The sequence below is a fragment of the Knufia obscura genome, assembly GCF_036327395.1.
Source record: "Knufia obscura strain CCFEE 5817 isolate CBS 148926 chromosome Unknown scaffold_4, whole genome shotgun sequence".
NCBI classification, from domain to species: Eukaryota; Fungi; Ascomycota; class Eurotiomycetes; order Chaetothyriales; family Trichomeriaceae; genus Knufia; species Knufia obscura.
The window spans coordinates 1898814-1914747 of record NW_027042690.1 but is presented as its reverse complement, the minus strand read 5'-3'; the positions used below and the strand labels follow the sequence as shown (position 1 = coordinate 1914747).

Sequence of the window (15934 nt, the reverse complement as noted above, 5' to 3'; positions counted from 1 at the left end):
TCGCTTAGAATTATATCTGTTGCTTCCTTCAACCTCTTCTGTGATCTTCTGACTTTTGCCGTTCTCGTTACCGACCCGAACGCGAGTCGACCACCTCGGCGCTCACAACACCGCCTTCTCAGGATGTGCTGCGCTCAAATCCCATCGCTATAAACTGTCGGTGTTGAGTGTATGTGTTGAGTTTGGCCCACCGCGCGCCAATGCCCCGTCCGAAGAAGCCCGGTGATGATGGAAAGGAGGTTAAGAAAAGGTCGAGGAATGGCTGCTGGTGAGCCTGCCCACGTCGATCATGCCCGGGAGCAATGTTCTGATACTATTCCAGGCCGTGCAAGTCAAGGAAAGTGAAGTGGTGAGCCAGACCCCTGCAGATCGAAGAAGCAATATCAATACTGAGTCATTCAAGTGGAGAAGAGAAACCCGCCTGCTCGAATTGCCAACGGCAAGGCGAAACCTGCGACTACAGCATCCGCTTGAACTGGGATGGGAGAAGTAAGAAGAAAGAGAATGGAAATGGCATCGGTGGTTTCCAGACCGTATCGTTCAATACGCAGCCAGTGCCAATCCCAGCCCAGCCACGACCGGCACAGCTCAGTCCTCCCCTCAATGGCAACGGAAATGGGTCACATCAATACCTAGCCCCTGCGCCTGCCTTTGCCTCCTCCACCGCGAACTCAGCAGCAGATGTGAAGTCGAGAAACTCCTCCAGTGGTTCATCCGAGCAGTCTCTGCCACCCATCTCGGAGATTACCAACCCTATTACTCAGCTGCCCATACCATACCCATCCGCTCCCCCAGTGGCTCCCTTGTTACAGAATCCATCATGGGACGAAAGCTTACACAATGGACCTGGTTTGGCCCCGCAGCGGAATGGCCTGAGACAATCCATATCGTACCCTTCACCCTCCGACTCCTCCTTCGGAAGTCCAAGCTATACTACCACCACGTTTGCTTTCCCAGGAAGCTCGTACCATATGCCACCGCCACAGCCCACATCCAACCCAACGTTGAGCAATGAAGCAATGCAGTCACCCTACAACAGCGCCAAACGGATGCGGATGAGCCCAAGAGCAGATTCCTTCGGCAGACAACAACCGCTCGGCCGGTCACTGACCAACGGCTACGGCAGCGTAGAAGATTTGCAGAGACAATACTTTGGTGCTGCTACACCCACTTATTTTGGCCCTCACTTTCAAAATCCACTCACGCCCGCAACATCTTCCACAAGCCACCCGAACGATATGGATGACCGGAGGATATCTGTTAGTTCCTTGCTTTCTGAAGACCCAGACGCTGACCAGTCTTCTCGCAAGACCTCGACTTCTTATCCTACGGCCTGGGAGCCGCCTCCGACAATATACGAACAGCTTCCGCCAGAACCACTTAGGCGTGGATCTTTGCATCAAAGGATGATCTCCTATTCCGAGACAGAGACCTACGGCCATGACAGAGGTTTACCTGACTGGGATCTGGGCCGCAACAACGACACCATGGCCATCAATGGCGGCAACACGCCTTCCGATCACAGTGACTTCGAGTCGTGGCTTAACGATACAGATTTGGGCATACCTGAGTTCGGCTTCAGTCTGCCGTCAAAAGACCAAGCATTCAATCCTGGTGGCTATTATGCGTCACCTGTACCTATCAAGATACCCAAGAAGCTTGAACCGCTGCCGAAAACGCTCACCGATAATCCTATGAATCTGCTATACTTTCATCATTTTCTCAACCACACTGCACGGATACTGGTGCCTCATGATTGTCCGGAGAACCCCTTCAAGACGATACTACCAAAAATGGCCGTCGAAAACCACAACTTACTCAATCTGATGCTCGCATACTCAGCATGCCATCGAGCTAGGCTACTGGGCCACAAGGAACCGGTCAATCGCATCGCGCACTGGGTTCGAGATGTGTTTCCTAGCTTACGGGAATCGCTCGACGTGACACAAAACATGAAAATATCGAATGCAAACCTAGCAACCGCAATCATGCTTGCATCTCTGGAAATAATCTCGCCTTCCAGCTTCGGCATTGCAATACCATGGCAAGCACATCTTGGCCTAGCACGAGGCATTATCCGTGCCCGAGGCGGCCCACACTCTGTATCTCGCAAAGATCCAGTCATGTACTTCCTAACCAGATGGCTGGCCTACCTCGACGTCCTAGGCTCCCTAAGCAACAGAGTCGCCGACGAACCCCTCTACGAAGCAAACTACTGGGCAAGCTCCTACGACAGCAACAGCACATCCGCCAAAGAACTCTCCCTCACCGACGACGACGGCGACGACGATGACGACTACACAATCGACTGTCTCCTCGGCTTCACTACCCGCTGCGTCTACATCCTCGCCCAGATCGCTTCCCTCGCACGCGCCGTCGCCCCCTACAGAATCAACAACATAACCGGCACCATCAACGAAGACTGGAAACCACCACCTGACATCGAAAAGAAAGCAAACAAACTAAAACTCGATCTCGAAAAAGCCCTCAATCACGAATCCCGACAGTGTCACCACCACTCACCCGTGCTCTCCCGCGCAACACTAACATACGCACCCCCACCCACCCAAACCGACATATCCGCCAAAGAAGCAGAAGAATCCATAGCCACAAACGCCGCTTTCCACTGGACCGGTAAAGTTCATCTCCTCCGTCGCGTCTACAATACCCCACGCTCCAGCCCTGAAGTCCAAGAAGCAGTCAGCAAAATAATGCAGCAATTACACATCCTTCGCGATCTAGGCTCAGCCGAGGCATGCAGTCTGTTTCCAATATTCACAGCTGGAGTAGAGACGATTGACCCCTTGCAACGGGCGGAGGTACTGGCTAAATTGAAGGGCGCAGAAGACCTGGGTATGTGTCAAGTCACGAGGGCAAGGAAGATCCTGGAGGAATGCAAGAACACGGGGGCAAATTGGGAGATGTTGGTGCAGGGGGATTTCTTTGGGTGAGCAGGCAAGCATCGTGTTGGCTCATTATACTGGGTTTCAAGCCAAGAAAGGTTCAGATCATGGAGCAACGGCGTTGTGGATTGTATGCTGCAATGCACCTTGGTCTCAGATTTAGATAAGCAAGGTATTACGGGCAGTTCTCTACGGATCGGCTGGTTGGCTAACAGCATGCAACCATGTTTCACGGTACTTATGCGATTTCATTCTCCTCATTGTTCTCACAGCTGATGTCACTCGGGGTCTTGCGTTCGACATATTTGCCCAGTCTACATGTCAGGCATTACTCCTGCAGATTCAACAAATCTCATCTAATTCGACCATATAACGACGACTCCAATCTCGCTCACCACCTCGTTAATCTTCACTACAAACACGACCTCGACGGGGCAGGCGGGCGCACTTGACCATCACCGCCATACTAATTAATTGCACTCTCAACACAGCACAGTTGCTATCATACCCTCACCTTCAATCCTGTTCTCAACACCGGATCAGTCGGTCGTGTAGCACCGAAGATCAATACCTTTTAATCCTCCTTGATCTCCACCACAAATAGTTCCCTTCCACACCAATAGATCCGTCCGTCCACCTTACCACCACCCACCTACCATCTCCCACACCTCCACATCTACAGTGTACTCTGGCCCCGAAGTCTCTCGTCACATCTTCCACGCACGCACATACCGATCAAAGACCCTGTCTGTTCGAATACTCCGCTGACCGTCCGTCCGCTGCCTTGGATATCACACCCCATCTCATTACACCCTATCACACCTCATCCCACCACATCTCACCCCCCTCGCAATGCAAAAGAAGTCAGCGAGCCGTGATAAGTACTCAAAAATCCCCCACCCCCAGATCCCCTACAAAGCGAGCGGACCACAGTGCGACAGTGCGACAGCCAAATCTCCACCAGAGATGGGCAGTATCAATTCTTGTTCTCCGAGACCTCGATCGAGGTCTCCCTATTATAAACAGAAGCTGCGTACGTCTCTCGGCGAGATCTTGATCTCCAACCTAACCTAACTTAACTTAATAGGATACTCATATACTTCTGCTCAGAGTGGCTGGCTTGCCAAGGTTACAGGTACCTATCGATAGGGTATGGTACTGTAGCTGCTTCTCTGTATATTGTAGGGGCTGGGGCTGGGGCTGGAGCTGGGCTACCTACTGTATTTAAGGTAGGAAAGGCCGAGGGATAAGGTGCAGTGTATCGCTAGGTACGAACATCGAGGTCTCGAACGAAGGTAAAGCGTTGTGGGGTATCGAAACGGTATCTAGGTAGTCTCGAGAATGCTTATCACTGGTTTCCACCCTACGACATAGTACTTGGGTTAGTATGTGGAGTGAGTCAGTACAAGGCGGCTTCGCTCACTGTGTGTTAAGTATGCTTGGCCGTTACATATACATATACATATACATAACCACGAAGCGACGGTCTCGATAGTGTAGTGTATCTGTGTGTACGGTTGAGTCTCCGTCAGTTGGTCGGGGTGGGGTTAGGGCTGTGTTAATTACTCCTGAATTCGATTAGACTGTTGTATGAGTAAGTAGTGTAGCGATATCAGCATAGTACAGTGATGGCATATCGGCCCAGGCCTCTCAGGAGGGAAGGAATAGAACAGAACAGAACAGGACAGACAGACGACGTATAGAAGAAGAGGCTAGACCAGATCAGATATGCAATCGAATCATGAAATGATCTATGCGCTGATTCGTGATCAATCTTTCGCACAAAGCGCTTCGCATCCAACGTACTTGCTTGCTTGCTATGTCATGGCCAACCCGACACATGCAAAGCCAACGACTGACTGGTACAGAGCAAAGACATCCGTGCTGAAGCACAGTATCACGACAAATACTCCCTCAAATTCAACGTCTGCCCCTTCTTGTTCTTGCCTTGGACTTTCTTGCCCTTCCCACCCGCACCCACCTCCCCATCCACACCATCCGTCCGCGCACCCAACGAACTCAACGCAGCCTGCGCCTCCCCCGGCGTCGGACTCGCGCCCCACGGTGTAGCCCGCGGCGTATTCGCGCCACTATTCTGCCCAGAGAACCGTCCACTCCCCTTCGTGTTAAACCCCGATATCATAACATTCGGTTTCGCTGCTTTCGGCAAACTCGGGAATAGATCTTCGTTTCGACGTTGGTTCATTGTGGGAGGGAGGGATGCCTTGTTACTCTGCTGGGCCATTTGCGTTTGTGGTGCGGGCCTCGGCTGGATGGAGAGGTGTGTACTCGTTACTTGTGGTTGTGAGCCGCCCCAGCTTGGTTGGGCGTGACCTTGGGGACGTTGGAGGCGGGAGCTGGATAGGGCTGGGAAAGCCTCGGGGTTGTTGAGTGCTCGTGCGGCGACGCCTGTTGTTGCGGCGTTGCGAGATTGTGCGGTTGAGGACTTTAGTTTTAGGACGCGACGGCCGGATGTGACGTTTGCGCCGAGGGTTGAGGCGAGGTTGGCGGAGGTGTGGGAGTTTATTGCGCCTGAGTAACTGCCTGTTGTTGAGGAGGAGGGCATGCCTGGGAGGCCGCCGCTTGGGCCGGGGAGGGTTGGGTAGTCTTCGTTTATGGAGCGCCAGCTGTTCCAGGCTTCAAGGAGGGATTGGCGTTTGGCGTCGTCTTCGTAGAGGTCTGCGAGTTCGCGGATGAGTTTGCCGAGGTCGGAACTGCTGCAGTCGAAGAGGGAGAAGAAAGCGTCGATTAGGTCGGGAGGGGTGGTTTTGCCGGACTTGTAGGAGGAGACGTGGTTTCTGAAGATATTCAGTTTTGTTGTGTCGTTCTTTAAGAGAGTGGTGGCTCGGTTTGTTACTGCTTCGTGACGAGCATGTCTGGCTCGTTCTTGAGGGCTCATGTTTGCTGTATCTATGGAGAGATTGTCGAATCCAGGTACAGGCTGAGCAGCTTGTGGTCGTGGTGAGACAGCCTGTTGAGCAGGTCGAGGAGGTTGTGCTTGTTGAGTCAGTTGACCTCCAAACGTTCGGTTGCTGACAGACTGTGAGGATTGGATGGCCATTTGTCTCTGGTAGGCCAGTTCTGCTCTCGTTTGTGGTTGTGCCGATGAATGAGGCAAGGGCTCTGCGTTCGGGTCTCTACCCCGTCCATTACCCCGGCCTTCTCGATCTCGATCTCGGCCTCCGCGACCACCTCGTTGTGGTTGGTATGGCTGCCGTAACTGGTCGAAACCGGAGAGGTTGATAAGTCGTGCATCCCGTCTGGCGTCTTTTGATAGACCATTAGGGTGTTCTGCCAACTGGTGTGCCTTGAGGTCCATTTCCGATTCGAAGACATTAGTCTTATTGGCTTGACATTCAGCGTCTAGACAGACGAAGTGCTCTGCAGCAAAGTGCTTCTCCAGCTCTTGATAGTTGAGGTAATATTGCGGGTTTCTCCCACCATTTCTTCGGTCGCAGATATGACATCTTTCGTGCTTCTCTCTGCAGTGGTTATACAGCTCGTCATCTCCATAGAATCTCTGTCGGCAGAAGCCACATTCGGGATGGCCCTTGAAGCCTGACTGATCTATGGCGCCTGGATTATCGTCTCCATATCTTTCGTGCTTTCTCAGCTCGCCGAAAGTGAAAAGTTCGTGTTCGTGGGTGAAGACTTTCTTGTTCCTCGTGCAAAGATCGCACATGGTCTTGCCGTGTTTCGATCGGACATGTCGGTGTAGGTCTGGCCAACCCAAGCAAGCAACGTCGCAGTCCTTGTCGGGACAGTTGTATCTCAACAGCAGGATCGTGTCTTCAAAGATCTCGTTTTTCTCGTACTTGATGCCTAGGTTGCCGTCGAGTTTGACGAATTCGTTGTCGGCGAAGTCCTGGAATCGCTTGTCTGGCGAGTCGGTGAAGACAACGAAGGGTGATTCGGTCTGACACGTTTTAGCATTGCCCGTGTGTCGGAGTGGTGCTACTTACTCTGCAATGAGCACAAGCTCTTGTCTTATACAATGCCCTCAGTCTCAGAGAGCAGATGTGACATGTTTGATGGTTACATGGCGCAATTGACAGATGATCTATTGAGCTTGCGCAAATGAAGCAGACTTCCGAGTCTTCTGTCCCAATAGATTGTTTCCGTTCGATAGGTTGCATACCAGCAGTAGCAGCAGCAGCAGTGGCTTGGAGTTGTTGCTGAGTGCTACCAGCAGTATCGTCCTGGGGTTGTTGAGGGGCAGCTTCAGTCAGACGAGCACCGAAGCTGCCCCCGGGTGGCCTTCCAAGGTTTGCTTGGATATTATTGTCTTGAGATGGCATGCCTGGTCCTCCTCGTCCACGGCCGCGACCTCCTCTTCCCCTACCACGACCTCGACCTCTATGAGGGTTGTGCGGTTGCGAACTGCCATCGCTGTCTCTTCGACCTCGACCTCTGCCTCGACCCGACGGTGATGTGGGTGCTTCTGTTATACCATCCATGTTTGCGTATCTCTTTTCTGTGTTGCTATTTCGCAGTATCCTGGAAGGAAATGGCTTGCAACTGCTGTGTTTGCTATTGTTTTGTACTTGTTGGAGAATGACTTCACCGAAACAGATCTTGACGTGCAGGGCTTGAAAGCCGGTCTTAAGTGGGGTGACCGCTAGAAATGCCTGGCGCCATCATTCAGGGACAATACAAAGATGACTCGGTCCCAGACCGACGGTGACTCCATCTCCAATATCACTGGCCGCTGAGCACAACGCATCGCAGTTTTGACTCATTGAACGAAGCATACGTCAGGATACCGAAGAGGGCAACAAAGGTCCTTGGGATATGGTCGAACGCTGGAGATGCGGACAGAAAGCGCGAGACACCTTACTCAGCAGTAAGCTCGATTTCACGAAGCTTGCTGCAGCTACAACTCGTAAGCCACCTGTAAGTAGGGGTCGAGTTCATCCGTGGTGAATCACAGCAGGTGCCGCTCAAGCTCCTCTAACCACAAGCACGGCGTGCCTCCGATGCAGCTAACCGGTCTACTGGCACATCTTGATACTTGACCCAAACGTCGCCGTCTAGGCTTCCACATCACACCAGCCAAAAGACTATCCTATATGATTGTGGCACTGCCTGATTCTGGGATGGACTATCGTGTGCAGTGTTCTGTTGCTGCTCGGCACCCTCCTCAATCCTCTGGGTTGTACATGTGCGTGTTTAGTACCTTGGTCATCTGAAACATCTGGATCCGATCCTGCTTCAGTAGACCTTTGAGCTTTTCGTCACAGTCAATAAACCGTTTGTCGCTGGGATTTTGCAGGTTGTTTGACTTGATGTACGCCCATACCTGTTTCGTTACCTGCGGTCGAGACAGCTAGAAGTAACCGTTAGTGGAAGTCTTACTCAACGCTGGAAGGCCCTTACCTGAGGTGTGCCGAAGAAGTCAGTGGCTATGGCTGACAGGTTCATCGGCTTGTGGAAACCGGTATTGCGGTTGACTTTGCGCGTAGATTCACCCGCCTCGACGTCTGAGTCGTCCGATGCTGTGACTTTGGCAGCTGTCTTCTTCTTAGGCGACTTCTTCTTCTTGGCAGGTGCTGCTTTGCGGGGTGCACCACCTCTGGTTGGACGAGCATTCCGATCTTCTTCGGCCTGCAACCTTGCAGCGAAAGCAGCATCCTCGTCCACACTTTCTTTCCTCTTCTTCCTGGTTGGAGCAGTGTCTACTACGTCTGACAGATCGCTGTCGTCGGCTTGCCGCTTCTGACCAGCTGCTGATGTAGATATCGAGCGGGATTTGGCATGACCATTGATCTTGGGCACGGGATCTGCAACCTCTACCGACGGTACTGGTTCCGAATCACCGTTCTGCTTCGCATTGAACAGATCAAACCGTTGCATAATCAGCTCTTTGATAGCGGCCTGTCCCGTTAGTCTTCCCGTGTGCGCATCTTTCTGTACTTTCTTCTTACCTTCTGTGGAGTGATATCGTACTCTATCCTGTCCTGTATGCCATTTCTTATCTTCTTCTCCGTGACTTGCGACAGGTCGGAAGTGGCAAGGATGTCGTCGATGATCTCGACATAATTAGCCCGGACCTCGTTTGGTACTTCCATGGTTAGTGGTGGCTTTGGCATATCCTTCAGTGTTGGACCTACGCGACATTGTGCTAAGCGATGCGACTGGATGAAGGTCACTGACGGTGGTCGAGCACAGGCAGAACCGATTAAGTGCCAAGCAAGTGTGCAGTTGTCGTTATGTTCGCAGCAGGCTCAAAGTGAGGTCGAAGTGAGTTCAAGATGAACTGGCTGAGTGGTCACTGCATAATCGGCGCGCAAAGTGTACCAGCGGCCCGCGATGCGCTGAGATGCTGAAGAAAAATGGCAGAAAGTAGCTGAAGCAACGTTTGCTCAAGCCAAAGGAAGTCACCAAAAGCAAAAGGTCGTGACTGCAGCATCAACAACGAATGTGTATGTGCATAGCTGATGTCTCAAATGTTGACCACCGGCACTGCATTTAAAGGCAGCGCAGCCGGCGCATATCGCTGCAGGGCTGCTGCCGTTCAAGTTCGTTCTGGGGTGATCGTCTCCAACTGCACGTCATTGGCTGTCTATCTTCCGCTGTGCTCGGCTAACTTTCTGCTTCTTATGCGACGGCCGAAGCCAAGATTTCGCTCCTTCTCCCACATGTGACTCCGACTCTGCACTAGCGCAGACAGCGATTCGCGACTGCAGGTCAACTTCGACATCCAAACCACAAGTATCGTTCTGTCTCTGACCATTTACACGTTGGGAACAGCACAGAAGAGAAGGTTGCCCGAGTGATTGGTTTCATAAATCTCCCGTTTATAACTTTGCCTCAAGTCTACGCATCGACATTGAGTCATTTGCCTTCAATCCTGCCTCTTCCCAGCGACTGGACTTGCGCCAATTCTCTCAACGAGAAGGCTCGCCTGGAGAAAAGAGAAGCAGAAAAAGCCGAAGACAGTGAGTACACGAACTTAACAACTGCTTGAGGTGCCTACAACATTCTTGTTCGCCCAGCATGGCTCCTTCATTCGATCAGATATCCGAGCAGGATTTGGCCGACCTTGAAGGCATTGATTTCAGCGACCTCGAAGAGAAATACAGAGACCTCAGAGAAGACCAAGGCTTCGACAACTTTGTGGTCGTCGATGGCCTGCCAATTGTCCCCGAGGACTCGAAGAACAAACTCGTCAAGTTCTTGATGAAGAGTCTGAACAAAGTCGGCACTCCAAGAGATGGCGAAGACTCCGTATTCATGCCAATTGGCGACAATGGAAAATCTGAAGGGTAAGTAGCAGCAACTCAACAGATACAAGGCAGCACTGACACTGGATAGATTTGCATTCGTGGAATACTCCTCACCAGAACAGGCTATCGCCGCCACAAAACAGTTACACGGCGTGCCGCTAGACAAGAGGCACACTTTACAAGTCAACAAACTTACCGACATTGACCGTTATGGACGAGAGGGCCGCATTGACGATGAATATCAACCACCATATATCGAGCCCTTTGCCGACAAGGAGCACCTACGATCATGGCTAGGCGACCCAAATGCAAGAGATCAGATGGTCATGTTCCGAGGCGACAACGTTGGCGTCTTCTGGAACAGCAAAAAAGAGGAACCCGAACCTGTTGTGGATAGGAAGCACTGGACTCAATTGTTTGTTGCTTGGTCACCATTAGGCACATTCTTAGCCAGCATACACCAGCAGGGTGTGCAGTTATGGGGTGGTCCTCAGTTCACCAAGCAAAAACAGCTGCCACATCCTTTCGTCAGTCTAGTCCAATTCTCTCCCAACGAGAACTACATGGTCACATGGTCGAATCAGCCCATCGCTGTTGATCCGGATGGCAAAGGTCCTCTTGGTCTCGACGAGGACGGCAAGCATATTGTCATCTGGGACCTAACAACGGGCAAACCCCTCAGATCTTTCCAAGCCTATGACCTTGCGCCACCACCAGCAGTCGAAGGCGCCCCTCCACCAAAAGCAAAAGTACAATGGCCAGCCTTCAAGTGGTCCGCCGACGAGAAGTACGTCGCAAGAATGAAGCCCGGCGAGCAACTGTCCATCTACGAACTCCCCTCCATGAACATGATCCGTGACTCCAACAAAGAACGCAAGCCCATGAAAATCGAGGGCATCGTCGACTTCGAATGGGCTCCAGCTACCCCAGAAAGAGAAGGCATCAAACAAGACAAAAGACCAGAACAACTTCTCGCCTACTGGACCCCCGAAATGGGCTCGAAACCCGCCTCAGTCGCCCTCATGTCCGTCCCCAGCCGCGAGATCGTCCGAACACGAAACCTCTTCAACGTCACAGATGCCAAGTTGCACTGGCAATCAGACGCAAAGTTCATGTGTGTCAAAGTCGACCGCCACTCCAAATCCAAGAAATCCCTCGCCACGAACCTCGAGATCTTCCGCATCAGAGAGAAGGGTGTGCCTGTCGAGGTTGTTGACAGCCTCAAAGACACAGTCATCAACTTCGCCTGGGAGCCCAAAGGCGACCGCTTCGTCGTGATAACAGCAGGCGAAGCCGTCGCCGGCAGCGGTGTCCTCCCAAAAACATCAGTATCGTTCTTTGCTCCAGAAAAAACCAAGACACCTGGCGTGACTGGCGCATTCAAGCACGTCAAGACCTTCGACAAGAAGAACAGCAACGGTATCTACTGGAGTCCAAAAGGCCGATTCGTACTAGTTGGCACAGTCAGCGTCCAACAACACTGCGACCTCGACTTCTACGACATGGATTATGAAGGTGACCGGGTCGTCGATGATGACAAAGTTGCCGCGAACATCATGCTCATGAACTCTGAAGAACACTACGGCGTCACAGACGTAGAATGGGATCCCACAGGTCGCTTCGTCGTAACGAGTGCCTCAATGTGGACACACCAGGTAAGCTCTCCAACTCCCCCTTCTCTATCCCAATACTAACCACTATTCAGATGGAAAACGGCTACCGCCTCTGGTCCTTCTCCGGCCAAATCCTCCGCGAATCCCCCATCGAGAAATTCAAACAACTGCACTGGCGACCACGCCCACCAACCTTCCTAACCCGCGAAGAACAGAAGACCGTTCGCCGCAATCTCCGCGAATATAGCCGTGAATTCGAGGAGATGGACAAGGAGATGGAGGAAGGCGCGAACCTGGCGGTCGTGGAGAGCAGAAGGAGACTCTACAGTGAGTGGTACGCCTGGCTCGGCACCGAGGTCGAAGATGTCAAAGCGGAGAGAGAAGACCTTGGTCTGCCTGATCCAGAGGAGCAACTCGATCTCCAGAGGACAAGGAGTGCAAAGGAAGGCGAGGAGACGGTGGAGGAGGTCGTGGAGGAAGTCATTGAGGAGACGGAGGAGTTCGTTTAGATGCCTCGGATCCACTGGAGGAACCGGGAAGAGACATGACTGATGCACGAGTGGGGGTATCAGACAAGTGTGTTGCCTGGAGCCCTCCAGGGACATAGAGATGATGCCTCCTCAACGCCTTCAGAGATTGGGTTCGATAGATTGACCACCATCATGAACATCGACTGAGCGCACTTTCAGCGGCTCGAATGAAATGCATGAGACACCTGACATTGCAGCCGGTACATGACACCAATACATGAACGTTAAGACAACTTATGCACCATGCTCTTACATCTCATTGCTTCGAGTGATACTTCTCTCCCCCGGCCAGAGACGGGAGCATGCCGTGCGAACCAACAGTGATCAGTCGGAACCCACACCTAATATACACAATGTCACATACTTACCGTGTATTCGGATACACTTTTTCCCTAGTTGCCACTCGATCACTCCTAAGCCTACTTGTCCACATTCAAGTAACCACCTGCCATAAAGGGGTTCACACGCCTACCGCTCACTGGCACTACCTTAACCATCACGTACGTGCAACGCCTTCATCCCTTATGGCTCAAGTTCTTCATAAATACGAGGACCTTCCCCAAACTTGACTTTGCACGATGTAGAGATGCCATGGCCTCCCTCTAAGGTGCCCTGCTCGAATACGGGAAGTCCTACCCGAAAATGACGCTATACATTCGACTGTGAGTCCAGCATGTACACGACTCTGGCTACGAGGTGAGGTACGGTTCGGCAACGTGGTTGTATGACCAAGTCAGTAGCAGATTGAGGACTTGCCGCATCTGTGAAGGGGTGGTGACTGAGTGTCAATGGCTGGGCTGAGGCGACGCTTGAAAACAAAGGAAGAGGGCATTCGATGATGATACACGAGTCACGAAAGAAGAGTTTGTAGCATGGCTCGTATTCCTTACGATACCGTTGCTGTGCTGGTCGTCTATCTATGCATGTGCACCAGTATTGAATGCTAGGCCATGCAGCGTATCATATCATCTCTTTTCCGAGCGTCACCCTGTGACCATTACCATGCTTTGTTGCTCCCTCTCCGCCCAACGCTGTATGCAATGCAGTGTATCATGTCAATTCTGTGTGTAGGGTAGCCTGTAACCCACCATTCTATCTCTCATCATCTCCATCTTGCAACAGAACGGCATGAACACTCATGTCTCGAGTGGAGGGTATTTTGCGGCGCAGTAATCGTCGTCGAAATCGAAGTCGGATCCACTAAAGTCTCGATCTTCTAGAAACATCTGGAGTGCTTTTGTTGCTTCCTCAATACTGGTGAACTCCACTATGGGCACACCGTCGTAGGAACGACCGATGTTGAGAACAAGGCCAGCCTCGATCTGTCTTCTCAGCTTCCTCTTTAGGAGACCGTCAACGTCGTCGATTGGGGCATTGATGATGAGGATCCGTGTATGACCATTCATGTAGATGGCTTCTTCGAGCTCCTTGTTCTTCGGGTAGGTGGGCTCGAGTACTTGCCAGACGCGAACAGGTTTCCCATTGATCTTGATGCCTGGATCCTGACCACGCTGGGGATGTGTTAGTTATTGGTATAACGGAGAGAACCAAGCACTTACTCTGTATAGTGTGTTCGCGCCGATCTCATCAGTGTAGATGACGCGAGCTGTGACAAAATCTGTTGCGTCGCCAATCGGGCCATACATCTGAATTGACTCCAATGAGCCTCCTCGAATTTGGGCGAGGGCGTCGCAGTAAGGTGTACCGAAGGGGATGAAGTCAATCATGACTGTTCGGAAGATGTTCTCATCTGCCATCGTCGGCACTGTTGTCGAGTCAGCATGCGTCTTCACGAACAGTATTGATACTCACCATATCGAATCGGATGATCTGTAAAGTGACTCTGGTGTTTCGTCTCAACATAACGTCCTCGGAGCTCGTTTACATGTCGACCATCCACCTTCCAATTGATCATCGGAGAGTCTGGCATGTACACCGTGCGTGAAGGTGGCTTGTCATCCTTTGCAAGATCCCGAACTTTGACCGCAGAAGCCACTGTCAAGGTCGCCTTGCGTGGCGTTTGTGGTGGTGGTGACTCTTCTTCCTCTGCTGTTAGTTTTGGTCCTTCTGAGGCAGCAACAGGCTTCTTGCCATACTTGCTCAGGAAAGCGGCAGGCAGGCTGTAGGCAAACTCCGGTGGTGGGACTTTCTGTTCTGGTGTCTGAGGCCGAGCCGACGCGGTGGCTGATGCTCCATTCGCAGTCGATTGACCATTGATTGACGCAGTATCGTGAACCTGAGCCTGAGTGGTCCTTGGCGAAACTGGCTCAATCTCTGGAACGAGAAGAGTATGGTCTTTGGCTTCTCCTGCGTTGATCTGTTTCTGCATTTCTGGCTCGTCCTCTGATGACAGCCCCATCTGGCGCCGCAGAGTCCGCTGCATTTCAGCTTGTTCAGACTTGTCGTTGGTGTCAGGAGTACTCAGCAAGTCTAGATTAATCATGGATGTGGTTTCTTTGCCATTCTTGGTCGTCTTATGGGGCACCTTGTAGTTCGACAAGACATCGTATAGGATGGAGTCATTGGGACTGACACCTTCTGGTTGTGGTTCTTGAGGTTCAACGGTACCGTTCGCGGCCAAGTTGTTGACGATAGGAGACATGTTCTCTTTTTGTGTCATGTGCTTGACGGTGCTCTGCAGAAGCTTGATCGAGTTCAGAAGACTTTTGTTGTGCTCAGCCAGCCGTCTAGTCTCTGCCTCTGCTTCAAGACGTGCATGGGTCTCTTGCTCCAGTTGTGACTTGGAAGAATGATGAGCTTCTTGTTCTGTCTCGAGAGCTCTCAACAGGCTGGCATTGGAGTTCGAGAATGCTTGAATGCCTTCATCGCTCATAGTAGCACTGTAGCCTTCGCTCGTGAACATTGAGGGCAGTGAGTCGTTTTCGGAGAAGTTGAGAGGTCGTGGGTGGAAGAAGGGTGCCTAGGAATGTCAGCTAGGGTCTAAAAAGTGAAGATATCACGCCTGCGACTCACATTTGGACGCATGGAACATTGGCTATCTCGACTGAATCGTTTCTGCGGACTTGTGGATGCACTTTCGACTGCTGCACGTACTGCTGCCGGTCCAAGACGTAGTCTAGAGCTATCCAGAGATGGTCGAATCTGGTGATTGAAGAATGATGGATCGGCTGCTATGTCTGGAGATGACAATTGTCGATCGAAGCCTGCGTTCTGCAACGACTCTGAGTACTGCTGAAGCAAGAGAGGATGAGGATTGTATTGTGGTGTTTGATGCACAGCTTCGTCGACAGGTGTGAACTTGAAGCTGCCGAGCTGAGCCTGGGTAAGGTCTTGCCGCTCCATACTGGGATATTTGACGTGTAATACCATGATGGAAGAAACACAATGAGAGCATATATGAGGGTTGTGATAAGATCTGCAGGATATTAGTGTTTGAAGTTGGGGAAGATGTGAGTTCGCCGTGAGTAACAAAAAAGGAAGTCACGGGTGAGTGCTTCACTTTGGACTTACCTGTTGCGCCTAAGAATAAAGGGGAAGGCGAACCCTATTCACGGACCTCCTTCCCAGGCCACAGCAGGTCGGACAAATTGTCCACCCTTCGCTTCCGCTGAAGGCGTTGAGGAGGCGTCATCTCTATGTCCCTGGAGGGACCCGGGCGTGATTGTGGCCCTTCCTGATTCTTGGTTGGGCTATCGTGTGCA

At 51.8% G+C, this 15934-nt stretch overlaps 5 protein-coding genes across 5 annotated transcripts; 2 read left to right on the top strand and 3 right to left on the bottom strand.

Moving 5' to 3' along the window:
- Positions 1-200: 200 nt before the first annotated feature.
- Positions 201-2951, top strand: PMZ80_004659 (uncharacterized protein; the record flags this gene model as incomplete). The annotated part of the gene is made up of 3 exons (XM_064873083.1): positions 201-268; positions 323-349; positions 404-2951. The coding sequence occupies 3 exons, from the start codon at positions 201-203 to the stop codon at positions 2949-2951; spliced, it is 2643 nt and encodes an 880-aa protein (XP_064731741.1).
- A 1849-nt stretch (positions 2952-4800) lies between these two features.
- PMZ80_004658 (uncharacterized protein) lies at positions 4801-7360 on the bottom strand (the record flags this gene model as incomplete). Its single annotated transcript, XM_064873082.1, has 2 exons — positions 4801-6819; positions 6992-7360. The coding sequence occupies 2 exons, from the start codon at positions 7358-7360 to the stop codon at positions 4801-4803; spliced, it is 2388 nt and encodes a 795-aa protein (XP_064731740.1).
- A 683-nt stretch (positions 7361-8043) lies between these two features.
- On the bottom strand, positions 8044-8971 carry PMZ80_004657 (uncharacterized protein; the record flags this gene model as incomplete). The annotated part of the gene is made up of 3 exons (XM_064873081.1): positions 8044-8229; positions 8280-8777; positions 8828-8971. The coding sequence occupies 3 exons, from the start codon at positions 8969-8971 to the stop codon at positions 8044-8046; spliced, it is 828 nt and encodes a 275-aa protein (XP_064731739.1).
- Positions 8972-9899: 928 nt separating this feature from the next.
- Positions 9900-12251, top strand: PRT1 (Translation initiation factor 3 subunit b; the record flags this gene model as incomplete). The annotated part of the gene is made up of 3 exons (XM_064873080.1): positions 9900-10168; positions 10218-11784; positions 11835-12251. 3 exons carry the CDS (start codon positions 9900-9902, stop codon positions 12249-12251), a joined length of 2253 nt encoding a protein of 750 aa, XP_064731738.1.
- A 1157-nt stretch (positions 12252-13408) lies between these two features.
- Positions 13409-15575, bottom strand: PMZ80_004655 (uncharacterized protein; the record flags this gene model as incomplete). Its single annotated transcript, XM_064873079.1, has 4 exons — positions 13409-13783; positions 13832-14037; positions 14085-15192; positions 15246-15575. The coding sequence occupies 4 exons, from the start codon at positions 15573-15575 to the stop codon at positions 13409-13411; spliced, it is 2019 nt and encodes a 672-aa protein (XP_064731737.1).
- Between the last annotated feature and the right edge of the window lie 359 nt (positions 15576-15934).